Consider the following 15,537-nt stretch of genomic DNA (forward strand, 5'->3'; position numbering starts at 1 on the left):
AACCACAGAAGCCATGAGAAATTTGGCCATCTGGCTTTCCAAAATGCCTCTTGCAGGTATTCGTAGGAATTGTTTTCTTATGAGAACCTTAATCCTCAGATCATCATAATAATAATAATAATAATTTATTAACCCTTAAAGGTCCCCTCACCAGGCCTCATAGCAAATTTTGGTTATACACTGGAAGTTGTTACGTGTCCTCTATGGAGCGTTCTGCCGAAAAATTTTTCAAATCGGCTGATTAACAGCTGAAATACAAATATTTCAGTGCCGCACACCCATGATTTCAGCAGGCAGGCTCCACTGCCAAACAAGACACTCTCTCCACTCGCCCCGTCTAGCAGCCTTCGCAAGCGAAATTCCTTCCCTGTGTTCTCCCGTAACAGACCTCGAGGATCGCGTGACACATACGTCTTCACCTTTTTTTCTCCTTGCGTTTTTTTTTTTTTTTTTTTGGCACTACGCACTTTCGCTGATGGCACCGCGCTCCAGCTGTTGTCTCGTTCGCGCTGTGCACGATTTTGCACGCTGTGCACAAGGAAACATGACTAGGGGTATAATTCAGTGCTACACGAATACTGAGGCAGAACAAGCGTATCGCAGAGCATGATCACGCGCTGGAGCACGATAGAAAATGACATAGTTTCGGTACCTATGCACATGACCGCACGACTGTGAAACAAGCAGATGCAGCAGAAGTACATCTCTCTTGCTTCGATGCGAAGTAAAACAAAATACATGCAGACATTCCGTTTGTGTGTTTTATTATTTCTCTGAACTTCAATTTGTCAAGCAGCAACAGATCACACAGATAACAGATGTTTTCTTGAATACTTCTCGAAATCACGTGTCACCACGAGCAATGTCACATGCAGACTCAAGTACGTAGGCGCAGGGACGCGAGTACGTCATCCTCCAGCTTGGAGCACGGCGGCCGCGAGGAGAAGGAACAACGGCGTTCGGTTTGAAATTTCAGATCTTTCTATGGCGCGTTGCAATGTAATACTTTGCAGACCTGATCGTTATCACTCAATGTATGGTCTGCCCTTGTCAGCTCAGAATGGCCAGACCTGGTGTGGGGCCCTTTAAAGGGGCACTAAAGGCAAATACTAAGTCGACATGAACTGTTTAAATGCTATTCCAGAAACCTCACAATGCTTGTTTCGTGCCAAGAAAAGACTTCGTTTATAGCAAAATGACATCTGACGGGTCCGAATACCTTTTTCGAAATTCATATCTCCCGCCACCAAACCGGGGGAGCGGTGACATTGTATACATCATCATTTCCCTGTGCTGCCGCCAGTGAGTAAAACAGCACCCGACAGCCGGCGGTATCGAGCCAAGACCAAGGGGGATCCGCCACTGCAGCTGTTGTTTGGTCAAATGGCGTTCGGGCATTCCGCGACATCACATGGAAGTTGAATTCTCTGCTACATGCAGTTTGTGTGAGTGTCGTGAGCTAGCAATACCAGCGCATCACTATGCGATAACGAAACTAGTGAAACGCAAGAGCATGGGCGACGTGGAATTGAGCGAAAATGAAACCTTTCGACCGCCCACGTCATTGTCAAGGGTAATTTCAATTTGTTATTTTTTCTGAAAATTAAATAGAACTGGACAAGTAGCATTTCATTTCATCTTGTAATACAATACAAGGATGTTTTATTCGACTAGTTCAGTACTAGTGACAGAATTTAACTGACAAGTGCTTTTGTCATCAGGCAAGTGCGTGAATGTCCTGGGTGAGTGTCTAATCATGTCCTGCATTTACCTCAATTTCTCAATTATTAAGGCTCTGTTGGCGATAATATTGACGCCCTAGAGATTCTCGGGCACTAATCTATCACTTTAGCTTGACTTAGTGTTTGCCTTTAGTATCCCTTTAAATCCCCTGTTGGGGTATTACGTAAGGGGGGGGAGGAATACAAAACCAGAAACATAGTCATGTGATGTCAATAAAAAAATACAATGCAACTGGATACAACTTATACGATGCAGTAATATACAACCAATAAAAACAATGCAAGGAAAAGCTACAAAGTAAATCAATCAAAATATGTTAAGCAGCAAGACTGAAATTGTTTGTTAGTAACTGCCTAAGCTTGGATGGTTTACGTTCCAGTAATATGTGGGGAGGTAAACTATTGTGGTCAGGTAAATGTGATCAGGTGTTTGATCTACAGTGCAATGGCCTTCCATTTGCCATACTGGCATTGTGGCTGTGGCACACTGCTGCTGGGTACAATGCTCTAGATTCGGTTCCTGGTCATGCCAGCTGTGTTCTGATGGGTGTGGAAGACAGAAACATTTGTGACTTGGTTTAGGCACCACCTAAAGAACCTCAGGTGGTTACAGTTCGTTTGGAGGTCTCTGCCAAAATCACTCACAGCCCAGGAGTAGTTTTGGGGTGTAAGACTCGCCTAGTGTTGTTAGCCAATGCAGTTTGTGGCATTAAAGTATACAGTGTATAAAAACTGTAGTGTTCAGGAAGAAATAAAAGAAATGATTTCATTGACTGTGTATTTACAAGTTTGCTGTTGTGCAAAATCAAACTGTACCACTAGCTGTTGTCAGGGCACTGCAACGCAAAGGACAGCTAGCTTTTTTTTTTTTTTTTGCTACTTGCTACTATGCTGTTACAAAGCAAGGTGCCATTTATTCAGTACTTGCTTCATGCTGCCAGTATCGCTTGTAGCATGAGTTACTTAATGCCATCTTTAGGGGTACATACTCCGCATTTCCTGCTACTCAGTGAATTTTACTGTCACATCTATGTTATTGTCAGAATACTGACGTTGCACTTGCCGCATGTGCTGCCTCTAGCATGGATAAGATAAGCCATCACAATTCGTTTTTAGAGTGTCTGATATGGGAGCTCAAGTACCTGTTGCATTGTTCAGAGTTAGACACAATTCACTCTACAGCTACCTCTTGCCTCAAATTCCAGCAAGGTGGTGCCTTATTATCGCTTTTTATTGAAGTTATTTTAAGTTTGCCACACATATTTATTCAAGTTCATGACTTTTCAATAGTAGCAGCCTAAAGGGACAATAAATGAGAATGTTCTGTTGAGCCAGACTGGTAGATTTCACTTCTGAAGAAGTGAATAGAAAGATAGCTGAGGTTAAAGGGACACTAAGGAGAAAAATGATTTCTTCTGTAGCAGTAAACTACTCTTTTACAATATCAAAAACGCCACTCTTACCGCAGTAAGACACTTGGTGAGCCAGAGAACGCGCAATAACAAAAGACGGGTGGCAACGCCTCCTAGAATTTCTCGCACCAGTTTGCTGTGATGTCATGGATTTTGGCAGCATTTTCTAAGGCCTAGTTAATCCTCTGGCAGTAAAGATAGACTACATTGTGTTCTAAATCAGCCAAAGATTGAACATGGCAAGTTTCGAGAACTTTTGCAGAGCCAATGCAGACTAAATATGAAAAAATACTTTAAAATCTGTCACCTCACAGTGACTTACTGGCGTTGGGGTTTTGGCACAAAATTCATAAACTGAAACTTTGACCTTTATTTTCTCTTCTAATAGTCAAGCAATTATTTCAAAATCAATGGTAACAGAGCTTTCAAAGAATGCTTTATTCGTCTAAACTGATTTAGTGTTTTGCTTTAGTCCCTTTGAGGGAGGGTCATGATGCCACCTTCAGATTCCAGCAGCTGTAGTAACATTGGGGGGGGGGGGGCAGTTATAGAATAGCCTTGCCAAAACAAATTATTGGCTGGCAATTGATGAAAGGGGACTTTTGCAGAGCCGATGCAGCCTAAATACAAAAAAAAATATGCTTTAAAATCTGTCACCTCACAGTGACCTACTGGCATTAGGGTTTCGGTGCGAATTTTGTAAACTGAAACTTGGCCTTTATTTTGTCTTCTAATAATCAGGCTATTATTTCGAAATTAACGGTAACAGAGTTTCCAAAGAACGCTCTATCCGTCTAAACTGATTTAGTGTTTTGCTTTAGTCCCTTTAGGGTGTGTTATGATGCCATCTTCAGATTCCGGCAGCTTTAGTAACATTGAATTTTATGGAATAGCCTTGCCAAGACAAATTATTTGTTGGCAGTCGATAAAAAAAATTGCATGCCATTCAGAAATTGGAAAAGAGTTTAACCTGACCACTTTCGTAGGCTTTTTTTCTGCAAACAGAAAGCCCAAATCGGCAAATATACAGTAAAATATGCGCCATTCCTGGGCATTCTTTTAGCAGTTTTAAAGCAAGAATAGTTGAGCAAAGAAGGTTTAGCCTTCAATTCTAGTTTTCTTTGGCTCAAGAGTTATTGGCAAACAAGTACTACATGGATGCAGAACAGTAATGCACCAGTGTGGCCTTTAGTGTCCCTGGAGGTGCAGCTCTTATTTGTTGTAGATTTTTATTTTGCGCATGTGCTCTTTTAGTATCCTGCAGTGAATGGTATCTGATAGGTTGCAATGCATCTGAAAAAGACACAGAAATTCCAGTGCACTTCTTCATCCCTTCTTGTCCGCTTGTGTGCTGTGATTTGTACATAGCACCATGAAACACTAACCAGCTTGGTCCCATATCCTGGTGCCGGTTTTAAAGTTTTTCTACCATTTTAATATATCCCACACCTGTACATTTGCATTCAAAACAAGTGTCAAGGCACATTGCAACCATCATTGTGGCCAATCTTTGTTTCAATACACGTTCTTTATAAATTGCTCTTTTCATAGCATAAACTATACAACAGTTCATTTAGATCGCACATTTTGTTGCCATTCTATCCAGAATAGTTGTCTTAGCTGTTAGCTGAAAGAAAGTTCTTGTGCACATTGTTGCTGTTCCACTGTATGTCGCTAGTGACATACCTCCAATTGTACAGCTCAGAATTAAATACAAATATAGCAATAGTAGCAGTAATTGAATGCATGTAGATAGGCAGCTGTTCCTACCCACTTTCTGTATTTCTTTGTAGTGTAGGGTCCATTTCCTGTGGCATTGTTGTCCTTGTAGCATTATGGCATATGCAAAATCTTACTGAATATATTTGAGCTTTATGTCAAGTTAATGCTTTCCAGTGCAGGTTGTTATTTTACTGTATTTACTTCTGTAAGACTCGCATCTCCCACTTTCTTGGTAAAAAATTTGGTGAAGAGATTTTGACCTAGTTTTCTGCCACAAACCATGCGTCTGTATAATGATCATCTTTGTGGGTATAAGCCATATGGAAAGAGAAATAGCAGAAGCGTACAACAGTGCTGCGGTGGCGTAGAGGTAGAACACCCGCCTCGCGTCCAAGAGGTCTGTGGTTCGAATCCCGGTGCCGCGCAATTTTCCACCGGATTAAAAAAAAAATCCGCGTGTCGATAAAATTGCATAAACAGGTCTGGAGTGTGTCCTGATTCCGGTGACCAGAACCGGTAACGCACTCCCTCACCAGAGCAGGATTGGCCACCCTGGTGCAGTACTTGGCCACAACCTCCTAAAATTATGAGAAAGCGTTAGATTCAGTCGAAACCTCAGCAGTCATAGAGGCATTGCGGAATCAGGGTGTAGACGAGCCGTATGTAAAAATACTGAAAGATATCTATAGCGGCTCCACAGCCACCGTAGTCCTCCATAAAGAAAGCAACAAAATCCCAATAAAGAAAGGTGTCAGACAGGGAGATACGATCTCTCCAATGCTAGTCACAGCGTGTTTACAGGAGGTATTCAGAGACCTGGATTGGGAAGAATTGGGGATAAGAGTTAATGGAGAATACCTTAGTAACTTGCGATTCGCTGATGATATTGCCTTGCTTAGTAACTCAGGAGACCAGCTGCAATGCATGCTCATTGACCTGGAGGGGCAAAGCCGAAGGGTGGGTCTAAAAATTAATTTGCAGAAAACTAAAGTAATGTTTAACAGTCTTGGAAGAGAACAGCAGTTTACGATAGGTAGTGAGGCACTGGAAGTGGTAAGGGAATACATCTACTTAGGACAGGTAGTGACTGCGGATCCGGATCATGAGACTGAAATAATCAGAAGAATTAGAATGGGCTGGGGTGCGTTTGGCAGGCATTCTCAGATCATGAGCAGCAGGTTGCCATTATCCCTTAAGAGAAAAGTTTATAACAGCTGTGTCTTACCAGTACTCACGTACGGGGCAGAAACCTGGAGGCTTACGAAAAGGGTTCTACTTAAATTGAGGACGACGCAACGAGCTATGGAAAGAAGAATGATAGGTGTAACATTAAGGGATAAGAGCTGATTGGGTGAGGGAACAAACGTGAGTTAATGATATCTTAGTTGAAATCAAGAAAAAGAAATGGGCATGGGCAGGACACGTAATGAGGAGGGAAGACAACCGATGGTCATTAAGAGTTACGGAATGGATTCCAAGGGAAGGGAGGCGTAGCAGAGGGCGGCAGAAAGTTAGGTGGGCGGATGAGATTAAGAAGTTTGCAGGAACAACATGGCCACAATTAGTACAGGACCGGGGTAGTTGGAAAAGTATGGGAGAGGCCTTTGCCCTGCAGTGGGCGTAACCAGGCTGATGATGATGATGATGATGATGATGACATTGAGATTGGTGGGTGGGAGCGCATGTATAAATGAACCGTCGATCACACACACACACATGCATGCATGCACGCACGCAGATTTCTGCTGTTTACTGCAGGATTAAGTTGTAACCTTGGTTATACTTGATGGTGTTCATTATGCATACAAGTGATTTATCCGTCCAAACGTTATCCTCATTTTGATGTGAAGCATTCTGGTAGGTTCCTGTCTCGCCTTATTTTGTACCTCTTCAATTAAAGAAATTATGTGTCCAATCGTGGGTCTGAACCAGGATCCCCCAGCAGAACAGCCCGATGCTCTCTCTACCCACTAGGCCACAGATGACTGCAAACAGCTTTTTTGCCAATGCCAACTAGTGATTTTGGATGATTGACACACACATTATACCTTAGAGCAACAATGTGCTTTAAAAAGCGAGGGCATGTGCATGCAGGCCAGTTTCCATTAGCCCACAGACGCATGAATGGAATGCATGAATAATTGTCAAACTTACCACTGTCCTTCCTGTGCATCACGTCCCCCAGCAGCAAGCTGCTTACAAAAGTGACAGTGCGCCTGCTTTCCCCATGTTGTACTGCCTTCAGGATTGGCACAAATCACAATGGAACAGGTAGTAACATTTCCTTTAATAGTAATGTTTCTTTTACTAAATCAGTGCTCATGCCATCAATGTTGTACCATTGTCACCACTGTCATTGACGCTTTGTTGCTGTTGTCACACACACACACACAATTGCTCACCTTACGCAAACATGTCAGTACATCTGCTAATGATTTGCAGAACCCTAAATGATGCTGATAGCCAGCTAGCTGTGAAATGCTTCATGTGATATTAATCCCCGGAGTACTTAGGATCTGCATTTTTATGAATATTTCAATATCAGAAAGGAGTATTCTGCTTTACTAGGTAGGCTAACACTTTATAACAATAGTATCTGCACCATCTCTCCAGTGGAACATTCAAATTTATATGTATGCACATCTAATAAATCTAACCGAGTACTAGTTAGAGGCCCATTTTTGCAGGTTGATTTCATGAGTGAAGCATTTGCATTTATCCCAAGAGTTTACTTGTATTTCTAGACTAACCTTCATCACTCAAGATATCTTCAGATCTATTAGTTATTAATTCTGGGCAATTTTTATTTGTTAACAAGGCTAAGGTGTTTGAAACCTTGCATTACAGGTTGTCAAAGAAAGCGAAAGTGCAATATTGCACTTGCGTAAGTTTTACCAGATAAAGATTGGTGACTTTAAAATTGTGCTGATACCTCAGCCTCACCTTATCTGAAACTTTTCTGTGCTTTCTATTTTCAGAACTGCCATCATCGCCTGCCAAGAAATTTGTTCAAGGGATGCTCTTGACCTGGTAGGCACATTCCTTTTGCCTGCTTGTTTGATAATGACACTGAATTACACTAGATACAAATATTCATGAAAATCTTGCGTGTTTTTAAGGTTATGTCATAAGACTTTGATAATTGCTGTTGCTAAATTACACAGATTTCTTAAAGCCTGAGCTGCAAGTTTCAACAGAGCCATTCCAACATTATGATACAAGGCACTTGGTGCATGTCTTAGCCATGCAAATGTGTGTTAGGAGTAACAAGTGTTAGCTCGAGATTTTTTAAAATTTGCATTATTGTATACCATGGCAGCAAAGAGAGAAAACAAAGACGGTCGTGTAGCTTTTTTGAGACCACTGCTAAGCATGAAGTCCCAGGATCAAATCCTGGCCACCGCAACTGCATTTTGATAGGAGGAAAATGCAAAAACACCCGTGTACCATGCATTGAGTGCATATGAAAGAACCCCATGTGACCCGCCGTGGTTGCTCAGTGGCTATGGTGTTGGGCTGCTGAGCACGAGGTTGTGGGATCGAATCCCGGCCACGGCGGCCGCATTTCGATGGGGGCGAAATGCGAAAACACCCGTGTACTTAGATTTAGGTGTACATTAAAGAACCCCAGGTGGTTAAAATTTCCGGAGTCCTCCACTACGGCGTGCCTCATAATCAGAAAGTGGTTTTGGCACGTAAAACCCCATAATTTAATTTTTTTTAGAACCCCACGTGGCCAAAATTAATGTGGAGCGCCCCACTACGGCATGCCTCATGATCAGATTGTTGTTTTGGCACATAAAAACCCATAATTTAATTATTTTCTTTGAGACAAGCTAATTATCATCCTCACCACATTTGAAAGCTGTGTTGTAGCTGAAGCTTGGGCTATAAAGTGGTTCGTATTTAAACTTGTTTTAAGAACTAAATCCTTTAGGAGCTGCAGCATTCCTTGCTCAAAATGGTCATGTGCTTGTAAGCTTTTCAGTGTTCTCAGCTTGAAAAATTTGCACAGTGTTTTACAATAATTTAGGAAGCAAGTTGTGTGCTAATCTTGGCGAGAATTTGTTTCTAAACACAGGCAAAATACCTTTCACGAATAGGTTGCATAGGGGCACATTAGTTGAACAGGAATTGCACGTTTACCTGCTGCAGTGGCTCCTCAACTACAGCAATTTGATGCTAACGCAAGGTCACAGGGTATGATTCCTGGCTTCGGCAACTGCATCAGTAAGGGAAATGTGAAAATGCCGCAATACTTAGTTTAGGTGCATGTATAACAACCTGTGGTGGTTATAATTAACCTGATGCCCTACCACTGTGACATATCATAGACTGGGCATAATCTTGTGATTAAACCCTGTAAATTATTCATTATGCATTTGCAAACAGTGCTTGCAAAGCACTGTTTGCAATGTCTCAGGTGGCATATCTCTAACAACAACAATTGAATGTGTGTTGATAGGCTGTTTCTCTCTGCTTTCTGAATTTCTGAAACTGTGAGTATTCTGAACTTGGGCATCCAAGCTGGGAAAACCATACTGTGTTGTGTGGTCTACTGTCCAGGTAGTGCAAGAGCTAAATGACCCTCAGCTGAGTGCAGTAGCCTCATGGGAGCCTCATGATCGCCAGTGGGATCAAGCAACGCCCCTACCTGCTTCTGGACCCGTTGGCCTGGTGAGTGAAGCATATTAGATTAGAGATTTCAGCTTCTTCATTTGCTGAGAGGTATTCTAGAGCTGATAAAGTTTTTTTTGGTGCTACGCTTGCTTTCAGCTACAATGAAATGCAGCATCCTATATTTGATGGCTAAACTTAAGTGTAATTGTCCCACTTATAAAAATCACAAATGATTGTAGATGGACAGAGAATTGATATCATAATTTGCTTATGAATAGTAGCTCTATTTGTGAATGAACACAAAACTCCCTTTTCACTCACCTCCAGTGCTGCCAACTTCTCATGGAAGTTTTTTCCCCAATTCCATTCTGGAATATCAACGGAAATCATTAGCTTTGTGGGGGCATGTTTCTTGTGGATATTTGGCTAATTATTGCATTTCATCTGTGTAATATACAGTTATACCTCGATATAACAAAGTTGGTTAAATGAGCAATTTGCTTTGTTATACAGTCGACTTCCGTTAATTTGACCCTAATGGGACTGACAAAATTTATTGAATTATCCACTGGGTTGAATTAAACAAGATGCAGAAAAAAAATGCCAAGACACAACGCTGATTCATTTGGCAGTATTTGCCTGATTCTAACACGCCCCTGAATTAAATGCACGCCCATTTTCTATGTGCACAAAGTAGAAAATAACATAGAAATAACATTTAAGCACCTAATAAAAGCTGAAATCTAGCATGCACCCAATATTTTAGCAAGAAAAATGGGCAAGGGTATAATACGTGTTGCACAATGGCCCCCGATTTCCTAAAGTCAGCTTCGCCGCAGTTCATCCAGATTATGCAGTAAAGCACGCACACTGTGAAGCTGGTTTTGGTTTCATATTCGACTCCACCGCGCAGGCAATTTTCGGCCCAATTTTCGGCCCAATTTTCTTGCGAAACATTCACATACGCTTAAGATACTCCCTAATGCAAAATTTGAGTGCAGCTGTATACATGTTTTCATTTCATATATTGAGGCAGGTTTTCATATATTGAACCAAAGATTTTGAGATAAACATGTAACAGAGACAGCAATCGTTGAAAATCTGATCTGTGGGTCAAGTGCGTCAGCTTTTATACATGATTCGTCGAAGGTTCCAGTGTAATTGCTGGTGCCGCCTGGCTTCCAGAAAGTACTACACAATTCGTGTTGCGCATACAATGAGAGTACAAAACAATCGCAAACCATGACAATCGAAACAAGCGTGAATGAGACCAAACCAAGCAAACCAAACAAGCACGAGCGAGCGCTGACGTGAGCAGACAATAGTACGAAACAAGCGGTCCGGCTGAGACCAGATACGAGTATGCATTGAGTGGTTGGGCGTCCTCATGACACCAGTTCCGCCACAAGTACGTCACTGAAGGGGCCGCTCTCATTGGTCTCCACTTTTCGTGGCTCGCGTCTTTTATCTTTTGCTGTGCTCGTTCGCTCGGTTACACCACCGATTCCAACGCTTGCTGCAGGAATGGGCATCTAAGAGCTGCGCTCTAGAAGAAAGGTACACGTTAGAATCAGGTAAATACTGTATTCAGACATCCTAGGGCATGCTGAAAATAAGCGATTTTGAAGAGAGATGGCATGTGTTGAACATGTTCATTGTCCCCTAAGCTCCGCCAAGACATGCTGCCACTAAAAGGGGTCACTATTGGAGCTACATAGGGGTTAGGTGCATGCATGCTGACTGGTCAGGTTCGAATAATCAGGCAAAGGCCAATTTCAGAATCGAAACAATAACTTTAACATTAACTTTAATGTTAACTTGCCAGTAACCAGATTGCAGGTCTAATGACAAGAAGTGCTCGGCACTTTGTAAACAATCAAGTGCATCGTCAATTCAGGGTAAGGGGTAGACATCTTTCCGTGTGACTTTGTTGAGATGGCAGTAATTGACACAGAATCAAATAGAACCATCCTTTTTATGCACTAGCACAACTGGATGAGACCACGTACTCTGGGATGGTTGAATGACGCCACGCTCGAGCATGTCATTCACTTGGTTGTTGATTACACGCCGCTCCGCCGCGATAAGGGTTTTGTCTGAAGGTAGGATGGGACTTGGTGTGGATGTGGTGCGAAACACTGTCAGTACAACCCAAGGCATGTTTCGTACAGGCGAAGGAAGAGCAGAAACTATCCAGGAGAGACATAAGTTGCTCGTGGTTTTCAAGGGAAAGGTTGGCATCACCGCATGAATCAAAGACATGGCTAACCAATTGGGTGCTCTTCGGAAATGGTGTCATGGCATCGAGCGAGAGTCCAGAATAGGAGCCCGGCACATCCAAACACTCGGATATGTCAATGGGCTCGACAGAGCCGAGGGACTTGTCGCAAAGGAGAGCGAGCGGGTATGCGAACGGGTTGTGTACTAGCATAATTGTTATGCCAGCATCTACATCAAGAACGCAGATGGAAGTGGTAGAGGTTTGTGATGAAGAAAAGTAGATGAGGGCGTGAACAGTACCTTGGCGTCGGGTGCAGATGGACAAAACAAAGGGACTGGTGTTGAGGTGCTTGGCAGTGGATCAGTATCGGCGGCGACAATAATTTTTACAGGGGCGGGAGAGGCGGCCAGCAGAGTGTTGTTAAGGAGAGACAGAGCAATTTCGGCACGGGTGCAGTCAATGACGGCTCTGTGATGCGAGAGAGAGTTCCATCCCAGGATGACCACGAGAGCAATAATGCAGCTCAAGGCACTCAATCGTGTAAAGTAAGTCCTGAATAATGATCCTAGCAGTGCATGCGGCTGAAGGTTCGACAGGCTCTGTGGTGGCAGTATGAAGTACAAGGCCAGAAAGTGATGTGGTGACCTTCCTGATCTTAGCCTCATGTATGACTGAAATGGCAACGCCCGTGTCGACGAGTGCGAATGTAGTGACCCCTTCAACTTGTATTTCTACAATGTTTTGCGGTGATAGTGAAGATCTTGGGCATTTCGACAATTGTGCAGCTCTTGCCTCCGAAGCTGCAGCACATAGGTACCCTTGTTGGAAGGCGGGCGACAACGCATCGGTGATATCGAACGGCGACGCGGTGATGGTGAACGACGGCTGCTAAAGTTCTGGCGATCGGTCCAGAAGTTTGGCAATGGGTTCGAATCAGCATCTTGGTGGGCTGCAGGTACATTTCGATCAACGACGACTTCCAGACGTGGCAGGCGGCGGCGACAAAAGCACGCCACATGTCCTGCATGCACCATGGATCTTGCGGCCAGAAGTACTGAGGGGGCACTTGAGGCACATGGAAAAGTGCTGGGCGCTGTGGTGGCATCAGGTAGGGAAGTATCGTTGGTCTAGGACGCGACACTACTTCAGCGTACATCAGCGGTGCGGCAACCGGAGTGTGCTGGTAGGCTGGCGGAAAAGCCTCTGCAACTTGCTCGCGGATGGCCTGCTGCACGGCCGAGGACAAAGGTTGGATAGGCTCCTGGATGAGAGGTAGCAGTGAGAGATGACCGGTCACCTCTTCACGAATGAAAGCTTTGATTTGAGGTAGCAGAGACCCGTCATCATTCTGTCTGGGAGCAGTCGCCAAACTGGAAAGGGAGGCCATGTGAGAAACAGTTTGGTGAGCGAGTGCTCGTTGCCAGCGTAATTCGTTGAAGCTTTGGCAGTAGGTGACTACGGCTGCAATGGTAGTAGGATTCTTAGCCAGGAGCATTTGAAAAGCCTTGTCTTCAATGCCCGTGAGGAGTTGTTTAATGTTCTCTTCCTCAGTCATCATGCAGCTTACTCGGTTGCAGAGATCGATGACGTCCTCGATATAACTAGTGAAATTCTTGCCCGGTTGTTGCGCTTGTTGGCAGAGGCATTGTTCGGTGCGAAGCTTTTTCACAGCCGGACGGCCAAATACCTCCACGAAAGCAGTTTTAAAGCCATTCCATGTCGCAATAGTGGCCTCTTGGTTTCGGAACCAGAGGTTTGTGACATACATCCGCAAGATAAAAAATAACGTTGGTGAGTTTTGTCGGATTGTCCCATTTGTTGTGGTTGCTCACCTGTTCGTATGACGAAAGCCAGTCGTCGACGTCAGTATCGGCGGTGCCACTGAATGCAGCTGGGTCTCGTTGATGAACGGCAGCGCAGGTGACTGGTCCAGTTGAAGTGGGTCGCTCACCGGCGTCATCTGGCATGGTCTTGGCGGGAGTGGTGGGCAGAGTGCGGCTCCAGAGTTCCAGGGCGAGGCGTTCGGGTACCCCGCACTTTCACCAAATGCTACGAGGTCTATTGATTGTTAGTGGGTTATGGGTCCAGTGCAGATAGCAGCCAAGCAGTCCCGGCCAAATGACAGCGCGAGCCAAAGCAGCGACACCGACCCTTTGGTCTTTATCTCCCTCACTTCAAGAGCCATACGGCCATAGTAACGTTTGTGCAATTTTCGTCATTACACATTATAATAAATTTCGTGCTTTCTGCCGAGCACTTAAATGGGTCACTTAATGATCAGAAGGACCTACTCTAACAACTCAGTTTGTTTGTACAATTCCATCAAAATAATTTCAGGGTCCCTTTAAGTTTGCCAACCAACAGAAGGTGTGGTGGTCGCTTGCCAATTTGAAGTGCCAGCCATATGTGTAAGGCCGAAATTTAATCATAGCCCAAATGATTGCAAGGCACTGTTTTTCCGTCAGAATAATGCGCTTCCATTTATTGACAGTGACTGTGCTATTATACTTTCAACTCCGTTTTTTTCTTTGAAGTGTGTCGCTTACCACTTTGAAGTGCCTGCCATATATGTAAGGCCAAAACTTCGCTGCAGCCTAAATGATTGCAAGGCATTATTTTTCCATCATAGGATTATTCGCTTCCGCCTTCGACAGTGACGCTTCTGCTTTCGAAGTGGGTCCACACGTCCGACAGCCAAGAGCACCGAAAGTGTCTGCTGGGTTAAGGTGCCCGCGTACCTCAGATGCCGAAGGATATAGGTGCCAAAGAGAGGGTGAGAGAGCCCAACTCCTCAGGCTCTGTTCATACGTGTGGCGCATGGTGCAGTGTGAGCTGTGTGCATAAGCAGCAGGCTCTGCATCTCTCCGGCAGCAGCAGCCGCAGGGAATCTACACTATCCAAAACAAGGCTGAAATGGCATACCCCTAGCGATTGCGCGAGCGAATGGCCTAAGTCGCGTGTGAAACGGAGCAGGGGGTCCAAAGGAGTCCTGTCACACTGATCTTGGGGCCGTGCGGAGGTTGGGAGAGATGGAGTCTAGAGATGCAGGCGAGCACAGCAAACAGACTTTACTAATAACAACCCCAAAATAAAACACACTCGAAAAGGAAAAGTCAAAACTCAGTCGGCAAAAAATAAAAATCCACACTTGCTTAGCCAAAACAGTGTCCTTATCTTCGCCTACGTGCGTCCTTAGCGCATTTCGCGTGAAAGTCCGGCAACCCTGGCCTTATGGCTGCACACTAGCAAAAAAGAACGCTCTTACAAGGTTCCATTGGCGTACGTCACTCCAAGTCCGATGTGCGCCGGCTCTTGGTCACCGTCAGTGCTCCCGCCAATTCCGCAAGTTTTGCTTCCTTGGTATCGGCCGGCCAGCTCCTCCGTCTCAGATGCCGGCGTCCCGAACTATGTCGGTGATGTAATACTCAGGCTTGCCTGGCTAGGCCTAACACCGGGCTCCGCCGCTGCCTCTCCGAGTGCCGGCGGGACGCCCCGGGGACTACCTACCGTCCGTGCTGGTCTGCCGAAGAAGGGGGAGCCAATTCCTGGAGTGCCCGACACTGCCGTGAGAGGCTGCAGTAGGTCCAGGGAGCCTCGCTCGAACGTCGCCGAGGTCGACGGCCACACCCTGGGTCGCCAGCGTCACAGGCCTGTCCGAACCTCCATGGGTCCCGTCACCAGTACGAAGCTGGCACTCCAACCTTCTTGGCCCAGAGCCACGTCGATAATCCCAGCTTGGCACCGCTTCTCCTCCGATCACACCCCGGGTCACACGCCTCGAGGGCTTGTGCTGTTCAGACCGGTCGGCGCACATCATCCT

The 15,537-nt window shown here is 44.7% G+C and overlaps 1 protein-coding gene across 5 annotated transcripts in view; it reads left to right on the plus strand.

The window, feature by feature from the left end:
• LOC142558599 (endonuclease/exonuclease/phosphatase family domain-containing protein 1-like) overlaps nt 1–15,537 on the plus strand; it is a 75,707-nt gene that overhangs the window by 10,323 nt on the left and 49,847 nt on the right. For all 5 annotated transcript variants that reach the window (XM_075670762.1, XM_075670780.1, XM_075670787.1 and 2 more), the window contains exons 4-5: nt 7,855–7,906; nt 9,443–9,553. In XM_075670762.1, the coding sequence (XP_075526877.1) occupies nt 7,855–7,906; nt 9,443–9,553 (163 nt within the window). The remainder of the gene's footprint in view (nt 1–7,854; nt 7,907–9,442; nt 9,554–15,537) is intronic.

Source organism: Dermacentor variabilis, chromosome 1, assembly GCF_050947875.1.
Source record: "Dermacentor variabilis isolate Ectoservices chromosome 1, ASM5094787v1, whole genome shotgun sequence".
NCBI lineage: Eukaryota > Metazoa > Arthropoda > Arachnida > Ixodida > Ixodidae > Dermacentor > Dermacentor variabilis.